This window comes from Eurytemora carolleeae, unplaced genomic scaffold (assembly GCF_000591075.1).
Source record: "Eurytemora carolleeae unplaced genomic scaffold, Eaff_2.0 scaffold625, whole genome shotgun sequence".
Lineage (NCBI taxonomy): Eukaryota > Metazoa > Arthropoda > Copepoda > Calanoida > Temoridae > Eurytemora > Eurytemora carolleeae.
Window position 1 is genome coordinate 86,569 of NW_019396697.1, and position 18,111 is coordinate 104,679.

Genomic DNA, 18,111 nt, shown 5'->3' on the forward strand with positions numbered 1-18,111 from the left:
ATTATTAATTATATTTTCAGAAAAATGGGAAATATTTTTGCTAAAAAAGAGAAAAGTCGAATCACCGAGCAGGCATTTTATACGAATTTATTATTGTTATTTTTGATCTTATTATTATTATTATTATTACTATTATTCTGGTTGTGGTTGTGGTTGTTATTCTGGTTGTTGTTTAGGTCTTAGATGTGGTTTTGGTTGTTCTGTTTGTTGTTGTTTTGTGGTTGTAGTTGTTGTGATGGTTTTGGTTGGGGTGGTTGTGGAAGATTTGTTTGTTGTTGTTGTGATAGTTGTGGTTTTGGTTGTGGTGGTCGTGGGGGTTATGGTTGTGGTTGCCATTTCTGAACAGAGAGGTATCATTATTTCTAAATATCTTTCTTTGTAAAAACCTTTGAACAAAATTATCTTGTTTAAGAAGAACTAATCCTTTTTATTCTGGAAAAAAAATCATGATTTTTTTTTGGAAAATTTAAATAACGGAAGTTTGTCGTAAAAATTAAGAAAACTTTCTAACAATTATAAAATGGTTGTAATATTATTCCAATGTTACGTATTTGTATAAAATGTAATAAAAAATTAAGGACAAAGCTATTCTCGCTTTGAAGAAACAACGGGATCAGTTAAAGCAGTATCAAAAAAGAATAAGCGGAGTTTTAGGTAAGAAATTCCACNGACTTCGTTTATGAGATTTCTTTCTGATGTTTTGCCTGAATCAGGATCTAGTTTCTGAATCAAAAACAAAAATGGGGGAACAAATATAAATATGATAAATGGAAATAAATCTAATATTTATCAATGTGTAACTGCTAATCCGCCATGCCTATATGGGGAAATCTACCTAGTTACAAATATATTGAGAATCTGACCAAAGAATACGAGTAGAAATGAGCAAAAAAGGGTTAAATTGCAACTTGTGAGTATTGAACAAAGTCTAGGGTAACATTTTACAAAAAGCTTTAGTGCAATGAAGAAATTGTGTATAAAATTTGCAAAGAAAATACCTGCTGATAAAGACAAGTTCTCTTCATACTCTCACCAACTTATAATATATCCTTTGATCTCATTGTTATATGTTTGCAATTCAGTTTTTTCAAAATATTTGGTGGGATAAATAAGCGCTGTAGTGTTTACAATATAGGAAAATGTTTTGAAAAAATGTGCGAAAAATTAAGGGGGGGGGACATCTTCCAGAATTGAGTTTCTCGACCCAAAGTTAGTGACTTTAGACTCCCCAAATGGACCTAACATTGAAAAATTTCCGAAAAATGCGCGAACAATTAAAGAGGGGAAATTTTGTCCCCCCATTTTTGATATTGATTAAAAAATAGATCCCGATTCAGGCCTAAGTGCAAAAAATCAGAGAGAAATCTCTAAAAACGAAGTCAGAAAGCCCCCCCAACCCAAGCTTTGTACGGAACTTCCCCCTTAACACTGGTAATTTAGAATTCCTTGATTTTGTTTATTTATACTTCCAATTAGAGGCCTCTTATAAATAAAACTGAATGGTTACAACTGAAAAATTTTCTCTTGACAAGAAAAGGCAGGACAACCCTGTTAGTTTGGGGGGAGGGAGTAAGGTTTTTTTTATAACTTACCACTCGCCAGTCCCAAGCTTTCATATGTTATCTAAGAAACATTAAACCTGCGTTGCTAGTGGCTACAACATATTTTGACGCTTTTGTGGCTGTAAGGATTGAAATTATGTTGAGAATAAGTTTGAATGTTTTGTTTAGAAAAAGATCGTGAGATTGCTAAAAGATTACTGAAAGAAGGGAAGAAAGACAGAGCTAAACTATTGTTAAGGAAGAAAAAATATATGGTAACATTCAACTTTATCTATCTATCTGTCAACCTCTTATCTGTATATCAATGGTAAACATTTATCTCTATCTATTTCTATCAATGGTTAATATTTATCTCTTTCTATCTATCTTTCAATGGTAAACATTTATCTATCTATAAATGGTAAACATTTATATCTATCTTTCTATCTTTCAATGGTAAACATTTATCTCTATCTATCTATCTATAAATGGTAAACATTTATATCTATCTAACTATCTTTCTATGGTAAACATTTATCTCTATCTATCTATCTATAAATGGTGAACATTTATATCTATAAAACTATCTTTCAATGGTAAACATTTATCTCTATTTATCTATCAATGGTAAACATTTATTACTATTTTTATTTCTATTTATCTATAAATGGTAAACAATAAATAATTAACTCTATAACTGATTAATTAAATACTGTTTAGCTGGTTTACTTATTAATTGAATACTGATAAGCTGATTAATTGAATGCTAATTAGCTGATTAATTGAATACTGACTAACTGATTAAGTGAATACCTATTAACTGATTAACTGTTTAGTTTAAAAACTGATTAATTGAATACTGTTTAACTAATTAATTGAATACTGATTATATCATTAACTGATTAACTGAATACTGATTAACTGATTAACTGAATAACTGAATAACTGATTAACTGAATACTGATTAAATCATTAACTGATTAATTGAATACTGATTAACTGAATACTGATTAAATGATAAACTAATTAACTGAATACTGATTAAATGATTAACTGATTAACTGAATACTGATTAAATGATTAACTGATTAAATGATTAACTGATTAAATGAATACTGATTAAATGATTAAATGATTAACTGATTAACTGAATACTGATTAAATGATTAACTAATGAACTGAATACTGATTAAATGATAAACTGATTAACTGAATACTGAGTAAATTATTAACTGATAAACTGAATACTGATTAAATGATTAACTGATTAACTGAATACTGATTAAATGATTAACTGATTAACTGAATACTGATTAAATGATTAATACTGATTAAATGATTAACTAATGAACTGAATATTGATTAAATGATTAACTGATTAACTGATTAACTGAATACTGATTAAATGATTAACTGATTAACTGATCAACTGAATACTTATTAAATGATTAACTGATTAACTGAATACTGATTTAATGATTAATTGATTAACTGAATACTGATTAAATGATTAACTGATTAACTGAATACTGATTAAATGATTAACTGATTAACTGAATACTGATTTACTGATTAATTGTGAAAGTCACGAATAATCTGTGCACATTCATAATAAAAGTTTCTTTATCCAGCAACTGAAGAAAAACTATGCATTATAGAAAAATGTTTATAATATCAATATTTAAGGCAATCTTGGTTTGCGAAAATTGTTGCAAATAAGTTTGGTAATAAATTGCAAGGTTTTCAAAATAGGTAGTTGACCTTAGTTATTATCATTTATCTGAAAATCTAAATTTAAGATTATTAAGGAAGTATGCAAAACATTCATTCTACGATCTCTCTCTCTATCAATCTATCTAGCATCTACCTGGTTTGAATTTAATCTATCTATCTATCTATCTATCAATCTATCTAGCATCTACGGCTGTGAAAGGGTCACAAAGTTGTGCCGGTAATATCTGATAAATTTGATCTTCTATTCTTGCCTAGTTTGCAATGATCTTCCCATCTTCTAATTCAAATAGATACTTTACATATTTACATCAATACATCTATCTATCTATCTATCTATCTATCTATAAATCTATCTTTCTATCTATTCATTTATCTATCTCTATCTATCTGGCTGTCTGTCTATCTATGTATCTATCCATTCTATTAAATCTATCTGTCTGTCTGTCTGCCTGTCTTTCTATCTATCTATCTATCTAACTATCTATCTATCTATCTATCTATCTATCTATCTTTCATATCTATCTATCTATTCATTAATATATCTATTTAGCTATCTATTTATCTTCCATATCTATCAATCTATCTGTCTATCTATCTATTCATTAATCTATCTATCTATCTATCTATCTATCCTTTTATCTTTCATATCTATCTATCTATCTATCTATCTATCTATCTATTCATTAATCTATCTATATATCAATCTATTTATCTTTCATATCTATCAATCTATCTGTCTATCTATCTATTCATCAATCTATCTATCTATCTATCTGACTGTCTGTCTATCTATTTATCTATCCATATTTTTATTAAATCTGTCTACTTGTCTATCTATCTATCTATCTATCTATACTCCCTACCGAGACCCACCATACTACACTGGGAGTTAAATTTTCGATTGTTTTGATAAGACTAGAAATTTAGATCTAGCATATTTTTACTGAAACAGTTGTAGCAAGTTTTCAGTGATTCTTTTTTTTAAAAATAATATTTTGATTTTCCATTAACAGAGGGTTAACTGTCCAATTCACAATGGTTTCCCTGAGCAGAAATGATTGATATATTTTTGTTTTTCTATCTCAATATTGATAGTTTGTCACAAGTGACGTGATGCAGTTACAAGAAAGGAAAACTAACAACAATATTCCTTATTGTGTTAAAGGGTGCCGTTGTGAATTGAGTGTTCATTAAAATTTCATCAACAGTCCCTTTAGTATTGTTTTGGATGACGTGAATGAATCTGTTTGAGCAGGATCTAGAGTTTACACAAGTAGAGCACAAGGTTCTAGAAGGACTGAAGAAGGGTAATGAGGCGCTACAGAGGGCTAACTCAGTTTTCAGGTAAAGAAAACTCTGATTATCTAATCCCCATATCTTTGAAACACTACGTCGTAGACCTCTGATAATTTAATCAAACTAAAAATTCTTTTTGATCAAATTGTCTTATTTTGAAATATTAAAGCTTAACAAAGGTTAACAAAATTTGATACCTTTAAGTAAATAGTTAAAAAATTGTAAATAATTGTTTGCAGTTTTCATGAATTTCTTAATGACAATTACTTATTTTGTCATCTACCACCCTACTCTTTCAAATGCCAATTCAAACCTTTTTAGGAAGGATTACAAGGGGGCATTGTGAAAACAGCTTTAAGATGTTTAGGCTGATTGACTGATTGATTGATAGGTTGATCGATAGATTCATTTATTTGTAAATTTAGTACTGAGGATATAGAAGATCTGTTGGACGAAACGAAAGAGGCCATAGACAAACAGAGAGAGATTGATGAACTACTCTCTGGTCAGCTAACCCAGGTAAGTCCCTTCCATAGACAAACAGAGAACTCCTCTCTAGTCAGCTAACATTGGTTAATTTCTTCCATATACAAACATTGAGAGATCGATAAACTCCTCTCTGGTCAGGTAACCCTGGTTAATCCCTTCTATATACAAGCAGAGAAAGATCGATGAGCTCCTCTCTGGTCAGCTAACCTTGGTTAATTCCTTCCATAGACAAACAGAGAGAGATTGATGAACTCCTCTCTGGACAACTAACCCAGGTTAGTCCCTTCTACAGACATACATGGAGAGATCGATGAACTCCTCTATGTACAGCTAACCTATGTTAGTCCCTTCCTTAGACAAACAGCGAGAGATCAATGAACTCCTCTCTGGTCAGCTAACCCAGGTTAGTCCCTTCCATAGACAAACAACATCGATGAATTTCTCTCTGAACAGCTAACCCAGGAAAGTCCCTTGTTTAGACTTACAAAGAAATTGGTAATTTTTCTTTTCTGGTCAATTTAAATCGTTGAAAAAACTTCAAAGTTTCTTTGAGCTTGGGCAATATGATATAAATAAGACATGTTAGAAAAATATTGAACTCAATTCCGTTTTGAACCTCTGCTAAATTGTTAAATTTGAAGGAGGACGAGGATGATGTCATGGCGGAACTTGATCAGCTGTTGGAAGCTGAACTAGGTGAGCTGGAACCGGTTTTGCCCACGCCGCCTACCACGCTGCCGGAAGCCAAGGAGGAAAACAATATGGAGGACATAGAAGTAAATCTACCGGATGTTCCAACACACAATCCAGAAATGGTAACTAAAAAGAACAACAACAATTTGAAGGGTTCATGAACTTTTAAATGGTTTCATCCAGGGTTGAACAAAAAGTGGGATGTAACCCAACATTTTTATTGTGTTCTAATGTTTGAAAAGAGAAATTTGGTGTTTTAAGGCTATTGTTATTGGTCTTTTACTCCTAATACGGCATAAAAAAAAAAAAATTATATTATATATATGATTCTGAAGTCTTCTTTCAGAATTACCTTTTTAAATTCTGAGCTTTTTTATGATGAAGTCAATTGTCAGATGAGTAGGTTCAGGTAAATTCAATAGAATCTTTTTTTATTGATTTTTTAACTTCAGGTTGCACCTTCCAAAAAGAAGACTGCTGTGGCTGCAAGTTGATGGGATCAAACCAGAAATATGAATTATCCCATCATTTATTTATATACTATGCAATAATTTGTAATTTTTCTTTAATTAAGTGCAAATGTAGATATGTATATTTTAGGTTAATAATTCTCGGTCTATTAAAAGTGGAAACATGTAAACCTAGAAAATAATCATTAGAATGAACTAATTTCAAGTGATCCCCTATGCAAAGATTCACAGCGGTATCCTTGAAACCTTTATCTGATCAATAATGTGAAAGATATTGTCGTTTCTCTATGTTTGAAAGCGTTCATTTCTGATAATCCCAATATTTTTTTCCTGCAGTAGAAACAGTTTTTTTTTTATTTTAAACGTTCATATATAATTTAAACATGATCAAACAAAGCTTTAAAGGGTATCATTGTGAATCGGGCATTGCCACAGTCGACTGCTGATTTGATAAAAACAAGGCAAACATCAGCACAATAAAATGTATTGAATTCGAATTTAAATTAAATTGAATCCACATAAAAGAAGATGCATTGGATGTTAGATAAAATCAAAATTATGGAATTTTATATTCGTTACTTTGCTGGTTAATTTTTTGCAGAAAAATTTTTCTTGTATCTTTTAATTTTTCTACCATAGCCGTGCCAATTTATTTTGTATAAATTGATATAATTTTCAAGCGTTTAGTTGTCCCTGTATTGTATAATGTATTTATTATCATAATTTCAGTAAATATGTATTTTTCCTAAATCTGTAATTTCATTTCCTACCATTTATCAGTCACAAAATCTGAAGCGTGAAATCTCTTTAAAAATGTTTCAAATGTAAGCTAACGCTCTGTCCTGTGATACCAGGTAGAATGGAACCCCTCACTCTGACCGGAAAGGTCGGGTTTGGGCTGGGTCATGTACTCAATGACCTCTGTGCTTCTATGTGGTTCACCTACCTCCTTTTGTTTTATCACAAGGTTAGATTAAAATAAAACTACTACTTTGTTCTTTTTATGTGACGTTGATTTATCTAAAGAGACAAATAAAATTGAACAATTTTCTTAGTTTTATTAAACTAGACATTTTTAGGTTTTGTACTTTAACAACAGTTATGCCGGTGTTATCTTACTAGTTGGACAGGTAAGTTATACACAATACTTTAGTAAATACTAACTGAAAAAACGATTTTTGAAAAAAAATTGATCTGATGTGTTCTGATGCGATCTGATCTGATCTGATCTGATCTGATTTAATTTAGCGTAAGTTTATTTGCTTTATTAGATTGCAGATGGCTTGAGCACAACCTTTGTTGGATTTTTGAGTGATAGACCTGACAATACCTGGCTGTGTAGGTTAGTTGGCTTGTTTATTGATATCTGAAAGGAACTATTCACGGAATTTTAAATAATCCTTTGTTTTAAAGACTCATGTTCCCTATTTTCAACTTTATCCTTAAACTTGTGTGTGATCAAAAACGACAGTATTTTCCGTATTTTTAACAAAGTGACTTTTCAGTATTCACTGTTATTCACCGATCAACCTATTTATGTAGGAAGTACGGAAAGAGAAAATCTTGGCATCTGCTGGGAACCATTTGTATCCTTGGGAGCTTTCCTTTCATCTTCCTACAGTGCCTGGGCTGCGGGGAATCTGATGAGGTTAGTTAATTACAGTTGACCTAGTGTGTCGTCTTCTTTCTTATTTTAATTTTCAATTGCTTTATTTTTAAATATTTGCCCTGACAACTATTAGACATACATTAAATAATCTTCATTAACATTTCTCCCATTGGAACATGAATGGAAAGTTCCGGCTTTATAAGAACTTTTAAATACAAGAATGAATAATTTATATGTTGAAGGATTCGATGATTACGTAATAACTGAAATGATAAATATGTTATGTAGTGAGTAAAAATCAATGTTTTCTATATGTGCATAATTTTGCATATTTTTTCTCTTTTCTTTTGGAAACCTGTATTTTCAAAAAAATTTATTTAAACAAATTTAAACTACACCATTTATATATGTATTTATATCTTTGTGTGTGAATAAATCTTTATAATAATATAAAATTATGGTTAAAAACTATTGAAATCCGTCTCAAATATCTTGTATCCAATTATAAAGCCATACAATTTTGTTGAGTGGAACATTCAAATTATAGATTTTTGAGGTAAAAATAAATAAGATGTACAAATAAAAAAATTTCAGAATCTATTGTTATCGATTATCGTTATGAAATATGTAAATGCATAGGCCAAATTTAAAGAATTTAAACCTCATGGCTGAACCACCAAAACCGGTTTCAATTGAGCGCCGGCTCTGATCTCGAAACACTGAATCCAATTTCAAGTGGAACCAATCATGTTTCTCAAATTTGAGACGCGGCTAAAATTCTTTAAATTCGGCCTTATATAAAAATATTTAATTTTTAGTGGGCTCAGCTGATTTACTATTCTGGGTTTGCTGTAATATTTCAATTTGGTTGGGCCTGTGTTCAAATATCCCATCTCTCCTTAATCCCAGGACTCTCGTCGTGTCAAAACGATAGAACAGGACTCACAGCTATCAGGTGAGTGAGTGAGTTAGTGAGTTTAGTAAGTAAGTCAGTAAGTCAGTAAGTCAGTAAGTCAGTAAGTCAGTAAGTCAGTAAGTCAGCAAGTCAGTAAGTCAGTCAGTGATCAAAGAGTTTTAGCGAGTGATTTTATTTTGGAATGATCAGTAGATTTTGACGAGAAAGCAATATTGACTTATTAATTGATTGATTTATTGACTGACTGATTGATTGATTGATTGATTGATTGATTTGTTAATTTATTGATTTATTAATTCATTCAAGTAAATTTACTTAGGTATTCTATGACTGTAGCTTCTAACATTTGTGTTTACCTGATTGCTATGGCATTCTTTGGCCTTGGAGACTCCGGAACCGAACTCTCTGATCAGGTGTGTGGAGTTTAGGCTGAACGTGGAGTGAATCTACGAACCAAAATACGAGTAATGATTAATTGATTGTCGTAGAAAACGTCGTCTTTGTATACACATTTTATATGTTTTAATACGAAAAACGTAAATTTCTTGCTAACTCAAATATCAAAAGTACATAATGACATTAAAATATGATAAATTTAAATTTTATTGGGGTGCTGTTACTGAAAAAAAAAAACATCAAATAGTGTCTATAGAGAGGGACCGTCCCTTTCCGCTCAAATTCTGAACGAAAAATCGGCTTTTTCTCCACAGTTGTCTTTGAAAAGTAAGACTATTACCAATCAACAGCGAATAGGCTGTTCAGTTTACCCTGAAATTACCCAAATAAGTGAACGGTCCCTTTAAATGAGATTTGTCATGGGGTTGAGTAATAGAAGATGTGCAAGAAGAAAAAAAATATGATCCCAAGATCTGTCAAAATCTGTGTGTAGGATGAAGACAAATTTCGGAACTTAATGTTGATCGTGATTGGTCTTGGAACAGTGGCAAGCATTCTCTTCCATCTGCTGGTCAAAGAGGAGGTGGAGCACAGGGTAGGTCACACAGTTTTTGGTTCATTCGTCCAGATTCAGACTCTCAAAATTTAAAAAAATCGTGAATGCTTGTAAGGCAGTGTTATTAAAGGTTTTCAATATACAGGGTGTCCCACATCAAATTAGACCGCGTCAATGGGTCTAAATTACGATTATTACGATTTGGTGGATAAATCAGAAAGTTTAAGAAGAATGAATCATTTTGAAAAATTTAAAAAGGTGAATAGAAATTTTCTCGCAGAAAATGCTAGATTTTTCGAGTATTATGTGCGTATTTTGGCGGTAAAGATTGGAGATAATCTAATATAATATGGGACGCTCTGTATATCCCTATTCACCAAACTTCGTAATTGTACAAATAAGTAATATAGAGTTATTTTACGTAAATCTGACTTAATTCACAAAAATTATAGGAATTTAAGAAATTGTCAGAGGAAAATCTGGTTAAGCTTTAATTTAACTATTTAGATAATAGTAACAGAGGAAACTAAAAGAAACTATCTCTCAGCTTCATATTGGTTTACAGGTAGCTACTTATGCAATTTTTCTAATCTTATTAAATTTTTATTTTTTGAGGAAATAGCTCAAAAAATATATTGAACATAGAAGCATTTTAGACTTTACAGCATTGATTTCCACAGAATTGTGGTTGACTTTTTTTAAATTTTAAAATCCTTGATAAATAATATTTATTTCTTTGATCCAGAATATTTTCAAGAAAATATGTAGTTAAGTATCGTCTATACTCTCTAGTATGTTGATAATTAATCAATATTTCTTTTCAGAACCACAATTCTACATAGTAGCATTGTTGTATATGAGCACAAGGAAAACTACTTTTTATTAGAAAAAGAATTAAATAATAAATTGAATTCAATACCGGAGTTTAAATTCATAATTTTTGGGTTCATCCTTTGATATCTTTATATTTTTCTATACTTGCATTGAAATTTAGCAAGGGAAATCTGTCAAGGGGTTCCTGAGTTATGATCAGACAAACAAACAGAGAATACTAGTTAAAGTGTATAGAAACCAGGCACTCCTGCTTGAATGTATAATCCTACTTCTTTCTAATCTGTATTTATATTTGAACCTTCATCTGTTTACAAAGCAGTTCTAGCAAATCATCTTAAAGGGACTGTAAAGGAGAAATGTAAGGGGGTATAGGCTGAAAGCTAATCACTTTAGCTCTCGATCGCAACCCATCAAACTTATATCTGATGTTCCTGTTTCGAGAAACTTATTTACAACTTTGTCAAATTTATACGAAAATTAATATATGTACAATTTTGTATAAAAGTAGTGGGTTTAAATAGATCAAATTCAGTAAATATGCAACCAATCTGAAAACTATGATATCCCAGACAAAGCTAATTGTAACTTTGGTTTACTCCAATTCTAATTTTATATTTGGTATTTCTATTTTTTAAAGATTTAATTCATAATATTATTCATAGGTTTGTATTACTTGACCAATGGCAGTGCAGTAAAGTGGTCATGTGACCAGTATACTGCTCTGCCATTCGTTATAGTTCTGGTCACGTGATTTAAGTTTAAGATTGTCTAAATTTTACATAGATGAACTTTCGTTTAATTTTAACACAGTTTTATATCAATTTCTCGAGACAGGAACATCAGATATAACTTTCATGGGTTTCGATCGAGAGCTAAAGTGATAAGCTTTCAGCCTATACCCCCCTTTCATTTTTCCTTTACAGTCGCTTTAAATGTGCTCCTTTTGTATTAAAATTTAAAAAGTACCGGTTTCTCAGATTATTTGTAAATTTGTCTCAAACGTACATTCCACTGTATATTCAGGTAAATAAACTAAATTCCTCAAGGCCAGGGAAAGGTTTATGGCCGATCAGGATCTAAAAACGTCAATTTTTTATTTCTTACATTTTTTCATTCTTAAATTTGTTCTTCAGAAAAAAGGGAATTTTGCGAAATTTTTAATTATATTTAATGTACTAGAAAGAAAGCACCTTGTTTGTTTCATAATATGAGCCTTATTTATTTCAAAATATAAATGTCATAACTATTTTAAAAATGATTATATTTGAAGTGAAAAGATTTTTTAACCTGGTTTCTAATTCTGAGAAATGCTCAATGGTTCTCTTTAAAGGGACTGTAAACGTAATTTCAAGTGACCCTCCATTGATAGAGTGGCAGGTTTGTTTCAAAACTAAAAAACTTTTGCTGATTAAGTATGAACTAGATGTTGATGTTTTTGTTCTTAAAAACAGAGCTGAAAACTTTAGAATGGGATATCCTTAATCCCGATCGGTCAATTAATCTAGAGATAAATTACAAGAGGAGAACAAGCATTATTTAATCTGGAGATCAAGAAAAAGAGTGGATCAAGCATTAATCCCGATATCCACCATTCAAAAGCTCCCAGCTCTGGTTATTTTTATTGTTGGTTTCTGTATAAAATCAGCTTGTACATATTTTGTCTTAGAAACAGTTGAGACAATATCAGAATTAAACACTTCTCAAGTCTGAAAAAAAAACAAAGTTATCTCTTACATTATTAATCAGATTAAGGTTTCAGGGGTACCTTTGTGACTAGAGCAAGCCTCTTTCAAATGAAGGATCATTTAAGATTACAGTCCCTTTAAATAAAGGATAACTTAATATCGCTGACAATCCCTTTAAGTGTAAAATATTTAGGAATCTCTTGAACTACCCACCATCTATATTGCTATTATCCCTCTTGTAATGTACATATCAGGGTTCATAACATCATTCCTTATGAAGGTTTTGAACAGGTAAACAAAGGTTTGAATTGTTTAGAGGATATTGATTTTTTTAATCTATTTTTTATGTATTTGTTTTTTGTTGTTCATATGTGAATATTACAAAGATATTTTCAATTATTTAGATAATTTCTAAAATGAATTTTTTTTACGCTTTTTGAATGTCCCCATTTTAAAGAAATAATAAAATTTAAAGTAAAAATTTTGCAATTTTTAAGACATTTTAATAGTGTCTTGCTATTTTTGGACTCTGAAGTGCTATTAACAATTTATAACCTATCGTTATTTTCTTACTAAATAATGACCCAAATGTTATAAGAATATTTTAATTTTTATCACGTTTTCAAGTATAATTCCCAAACTTTGGAATCAAACAAAGTTTAAAGAAAAGTTTTTTTTTTTAAAGTAAATAAATTTCAGAAAGTTTGTTAAATAGAATGAAAATAACCGTCAAGTAAGAGATAGATAGATCTCAGCTGACCGCGAACATTTATCTCATCGGTTTTCAGGAAAGCAGGTAGAAAGGTGACCTACCTCCTCGGGTCAGCACTCTGCTGTTCAGCTGCGGTTTGGGTCTTTGTCGGCGCAGGAGAAAAGGTAAGAACCTGGTTAAATACTAGAACATTCCAAAGATTTGTGAAATTTTTTACCGGGAAGACTTTGATTTTGGTTGTTCACTTACAACAAAGCATTATTCGCCATGTTTCACATTTCAATAAATTCATTGATTAACTAATTGAACATCTTTTTTCTTCTTTTTTTTGATTTATTAATTTGTAAATAATTTAATTGACCCTCTTTACCAAGATGGCAATGCCTGAAACCTCAATCTGATCAAAAAGTGGAAATTATTGTCAATTTTCCAGGTTTAAATCTGATAACCGCATTGTAGAAAAACAACAAATAAAAACAATCAATTTCCGAAATTCTTAAAATTGATTTTCAATACTTGATCAGACAAAGCTTTTCGGATAATGATGTAAACCGGGCAGTGTCATCTTTCCAAGAAGGGTCATTTGAAGTTATCCATACATACTATATAAGATGTATATTTTGTTCAGCAAACTGGAACCTTCTTCCGTGACTACGGAATCTTCTTTACCGTTGTACTGTACGGGTCTGGGGGCAGTACAATACTTATAACTAGTCTAGCACTCACTGCAGAACTCATAGGAATCAATTATCTGGCTTACTCTTTCACCTTTTGGTTTGTTTAATAAGCGAGGGAAGGCAACCTCCCCCGCACAGCTTCCGAAGCTCATTTCACCTCTTTGGGGCACTACGTGTCCCCATAGGGCTTCCGATCCTTCCCAAACAGTGTTACGGAAATGTTCTTCCATTTATAAGTGAAGTGGAGAGATTAAATTAAAATTAAATAATTGATCTGAACAGGAAAAAATCATGGTTCTTCAGCGTTTGTTTACGGTGCTATGTCTTTCACTGACAAGGTAATTTCCACTTTTACCTGGAGAATTATTTAAGAATTATTAAAATATGCCATTAAGATGTTTTAATTTTGAAACTGTAGAAAAGAAAGACGACATCTAAGCAGTTTTCTATGTATTTAATGTTGTAATAAAGCAAATATATTAGTAGCTTACAAATTAACTTTATACGTGCTTCATGTTCGTTTAAAAATTGTAACTTGAGTCTAACAGTCATCTTTCTATTTCACAGTTTTAATTTCTCCTGTCTTCCATCTGTTTTTTTTTAGCTTGAAACAATAATTTTTAGAATTCGAGTTACGAATGAAATATTTCAGGTTTCTAATGGTCTGGTCGTCATGTTGATTCAGTATTTGATTCCGTGCCTAAAGGTAATGGATTTAACGAAATAATTTTTTACTTTTTTAATTATCTTTGCATAAAGAAGACATTTCCTTACTATTTAAGTTTTTAATAGCGTATGAGATTAAGGAATCCGCCAATTTTTAATCTAATAGAATTATAAAATCGCATCTAATTATCCTTGGTTTTTTATCAATGTCTTTAAAATAGAATATTCAGTTATACATTTAAGTTTGCTAAATTAATATTATTTCAGTGCTGTCCGGAGTGCAAGGAAAAATCATATTTTAACAATTACTTAAATTTATACATTTTTATAATTTTTTTGCGTCTTTTGTTTTCTGAAGTTGAGCTATGAAAAAATGTCCCTTAAAATTTCATTATTATTTTTATTATCTAAGATTTTAAATGAATATGATACGACAGTGGTTTTTCCGCGACGTTCTCTTCTACGCAACTGGTGGTTCTGCTGTTCTTGGTATTATATCGCTCCTCATTCTTTCTCCCTTCACTGTAGGAGAACGCAGGACACCACTTATTATTGAAGGACAAGAAATAGGAGGAAGGAGGACAAGTTTACAGGGCGAAAGGAGGACAAGTTTACAGGGAGAAAGGAGGACAAGTTTACAGGGAGAAAGGAGGACAAGTGTACAGGGAGAAAGGAGGACACGTAACCCAGAACAAAAAAGAAGTAACACGGAAGAACCAACTGAAAGAACACCTTTGATTTAACAATATCCGCAAAAAAACTCTCCTTTGATTTTGCAAAATCCGCCAAAAACTGATGAAAATTAAAAATGGCGCCAAGGGCTAGAATCAGCTGACAATCGACCAATATTAATTGATTTCCGAAAATGATAGCTTTTGTCTTCCATTACGTTTCATTTCGTATTTTAAAGCATTAGCTTCTACCATGTAGAATGTTTTATTTACATTATAGTTTTAATCAGTTTTAGTTATTTTCGAGGTTTAAACATTTGCGAACATTTGCCCTTTGCAAGTTTCTCATGGTCAAATTTAGTATAACAGCATTTGTTTCAAGAAATATTTTGTTTAATGTGTTGTCTAAATCTTTGATAACGATGACAAAAATGTTGTAGTTTTTCTTAGAAATGAGCCATTCTCAACCGTTTATTGGCACAAAGCAAAAAAGACTTGAAACGATTATTTTAAAAGAAATTATAACAAGGCCGCCATAGGTGTATCTCATAATGCTTCTGGTAACCCCAAACTACCTTGATAGCCCCTTTAAATTCATAACATAAAAGTATACTCCAGTTCTGTGATAATTATAAAACTCATTCCGTCATAAAGTCTATAATTTTTAAGTTCCAAACCGAGTTTCATACAGTGGTCGGTTTTCATATCAAAACAACGAAGACGACTTTCTATTAAAGTTTGGATTTTTACCAAGCTTTCTTCAAATTACAAGTTTCCACGTGCTTCTATGTTTTAAAGCTTGGTAGAAATAAAAATTTAAAATTTTAAGTCGCCTTTATTGTATTGATGGATACGACGACGATTGAATTCGGGCTCAAATTCGGTTTAGTATTTTCCTTCTGTCTTCTTCATTTTTTTCTTCATTAGATTTTTTAAATTTTTTTTATTGTTTTAGTCACACTCACAACTCACACTCGCGGCTTAAAATTTGGCTTTGCAAAACTTTCAAATTTGAGCTTTTAAATTTAATTCGATTTTAAATCTACATTCAACTAAATGGTTTTTTGTAGGTTATTATAAGCGTCTCATAAAATCCAAACAAAATGATTCGTAATAATTTCGTTTTCGTTTACCCTCATTTATATTTGCTGTAATTCAAATACAATGTCACATTCTTTCTAACCGCCATATAAACTTCTCTTAAGTTTTGTGACAATAATATTGAAAAGTCTTGTTTCTGGAAAAGAATTTATTATTTCCTAGTGTTCTTTTTATTTTAAGATGATGCTTATATTTGTGTTGACCAATCTACATACAGTTAGAAACAGAAAACTGTGGAATAGGAAGAGAACATTAAAGTAAATAAGTGTATTCGATGGTGTTACAAAGCAAGTAGTTTTAATAATTTATTTATTTTATCACTTAAGTAAAATGGGTCTGTTTACACTGCGCAATTGTTGTATCTTAAACGTTTAATTGACTATTTAGACATAACTTGAGCCTAAAATTCGTCTTCATATTCCTGAGTTTTCTGGTTCTCACTGCAAGTACACAAATACTGTTGGTCACATCGATTTAGAAAAAAACCTTTTGTAATTCTAAAAAATGACATTTTATAGATAATTAGTATTTTATTTTACATTTTGTTCAATTTCTCTAATAAATAAAGACTTTAAATTATTATTTATTTAACATTCGTTCAGGAAACCCAGCTTTGCCTGGAAACTAAAGTTTTTCTTCTAAAGACCAACTCTTAACAAATAGCTTATAAATCAAGTCAAGAGAAGAACATTCCTATGGTTCTATAGAGCTGACATTCAAACGGAGATAATATTAATTCAAATATATAACTCATAAAACTGGAATGATTTAAAAAACACATAAATATAGTTCTTACAGAATTTATCGTGAACCCGAAGAAAGGTTTTTCTTTTTTCGCAAGAAACTGTTGATTTTTTATTTTAATTGTTATAACTGATGTATGCCTGAAATTCTCATTTTTATTGTGCCCCAGTAAACTTCATTTAAAAGAAATATTTTAAAGTTAAATTTTATTTAAAGATGAGGAAAGATATCGGTAAAACCGAATTCAGATCAAACCCCATCAAAGATGTATAAGAAGTTTTAGAACGTTTATTCTGCTTGTGTCATTCATTCCATTCATTATATGAAAAAATACATGAAATAAAAACTTGTTTACTTAAAAAGATTATTTTATAAAAATTATTTATAAAAATTATTCGTAAAAATGCGTATCTTTGCAACATAAAAACTTTTCACTTGCAGATAAATTCGTATTTTCACGTAAATTTATCTTAATACAGTCCCTCGAAACATGACAATATGCAAGACGAATTGAATGTCGTCTTGATTTTCGATATAATTTGCTGCGTTTATTTGTCAACCCAATTTAGCAGTAAATTTCTAGAGATAATAATCACAAAATTCCCTTAGTCCTGCCATTTCCAAAATGTGGTCTGCCTTTTTTGTGCTTTCAATATTGCCCGAGATATGAAGAATTTCGTTCAGATTTAAAATCAAGACGACATTCAAGTCGTCCTGCATACTATCACGTTTCGTGGGACACCCTGTAGAAGAATAATGTCACAAATAAATTCAACTATCAAAGACGACTTTCAAGTCGTCTTGCTGTTGTCATGTTTCGTGGGACACCCTGTATGTACTCGGAGGAGGTTGCCTTCCCGATCGTACAATTATGAATAATTTAAAGTCATGTCCAGAATTCGTCCAGTCCATAAATTCAATCCCCCTTATTCTAAACATCGCTTAAGTTACATCTTCCGTACGCAAAATCCTCTCTTCTGACCTACATACTAACTTTCCGACCTGATACTAATGCAATACATATCATCGGAAGAATCGGAACTGCATGTACGACGACCGATTTGTTAAATTGGTTGATTGATTGAAATTGTAAGGCATGGTTCCTAACTTGGCGGAGGGGGGGATAGATAAAACTCCTAAGAATGCGCGAATACCGGATAATTTTTCTTATATTCTCTCTCTCTATGACAGCTTGCCATGACAGCTTGTTTCTATAGATAGTTTGATTTTAATTTGATACGAATGTTAATGATTTATATTATGACTGTGAGACTGGTTGGATTTTGGATACGAATGTTGATTTTAATTTGATACGAATGTT

The 18,111-nt window shown here is 31.0% G+C and overlaps 2 protein-coding genes across 3 annotated transcripts; both read left to right on the plus strand.

The window, feature by feature from the left end:
- Window positions 1–24: 24 nt before the first annotated feature.
- On the plus strand, window positions 25–6,428 carry LOC111707518 (charged multivesicular body protein 6-A). The gene is made up of 7 exons (XM_023480630.1): window positions 25–72; window positions 579–654; window positions 1,731–1,869; window positions 4,518–4,619; window positions 4,997–5,090; window positions 5,702–5,875; window positions 6,206–6,428. Exons 1-7 carry the CDS (start codon window positions 25–27, stop codon window positions 6,245–6,247), a joined length of 675 nt encoding a protein of 224 aa, XP_023336398.1. The 3' UTR covers window positions 6,248–6,428.
- Window positions 6,429–6,898: 470 nt separating this feature from the next.
- LOC111707515 (major facilitator superfamily domain-containing protein 12) lies at window positions 6,899–16,628 on the plus strand. Of its 2 annotated transcripts, XR_002766460.1 has the most exons (18): window positions 6,899–7,190; window positions 7,303–7,353; window positions 7,495–7,565; window positions 7,766–7,871; window positions 8,651–8,787; window positions 9,068–9,161; window positions 9,638–9,739; window positions 10,208–10,265; window positions 10,525–10,567; window positions 11,512–11,557; window positions 12,413–12,510; window positions 13,008–13,095; window positions 13,560–13,671; window positions 13,891–13,946; window positions 14,261–14,314; window positions 14,542–14,559; window positions 14,712–15,681; window positions 15,775–16,628. XR_002766460.1 is itself a non-coding variant. In XM_023480626.1 (17 exons), the coding sequence occupies exons 1-17, from the start codon at window positions 7,083–7,085 to the stop codon at window positions 15,015–15,017; spliced, it is 1,548 nt and encodes a 515-aa protein (XP_023336394.1). In that variant the 5' UTR covers window positions 6,899–7,082; the 3' UTR covers window positions 15,018–16,628. The 2 variants fall into 2 exon arrangements, 1 of the variants encoding a protein (XP_023336394.1); XM_023480626.1 differs by having other exon boundaries at window positions 14,712–16,628.
- Window positions 16,629–18,111: the final 1,483 nt, after the last annotated feature.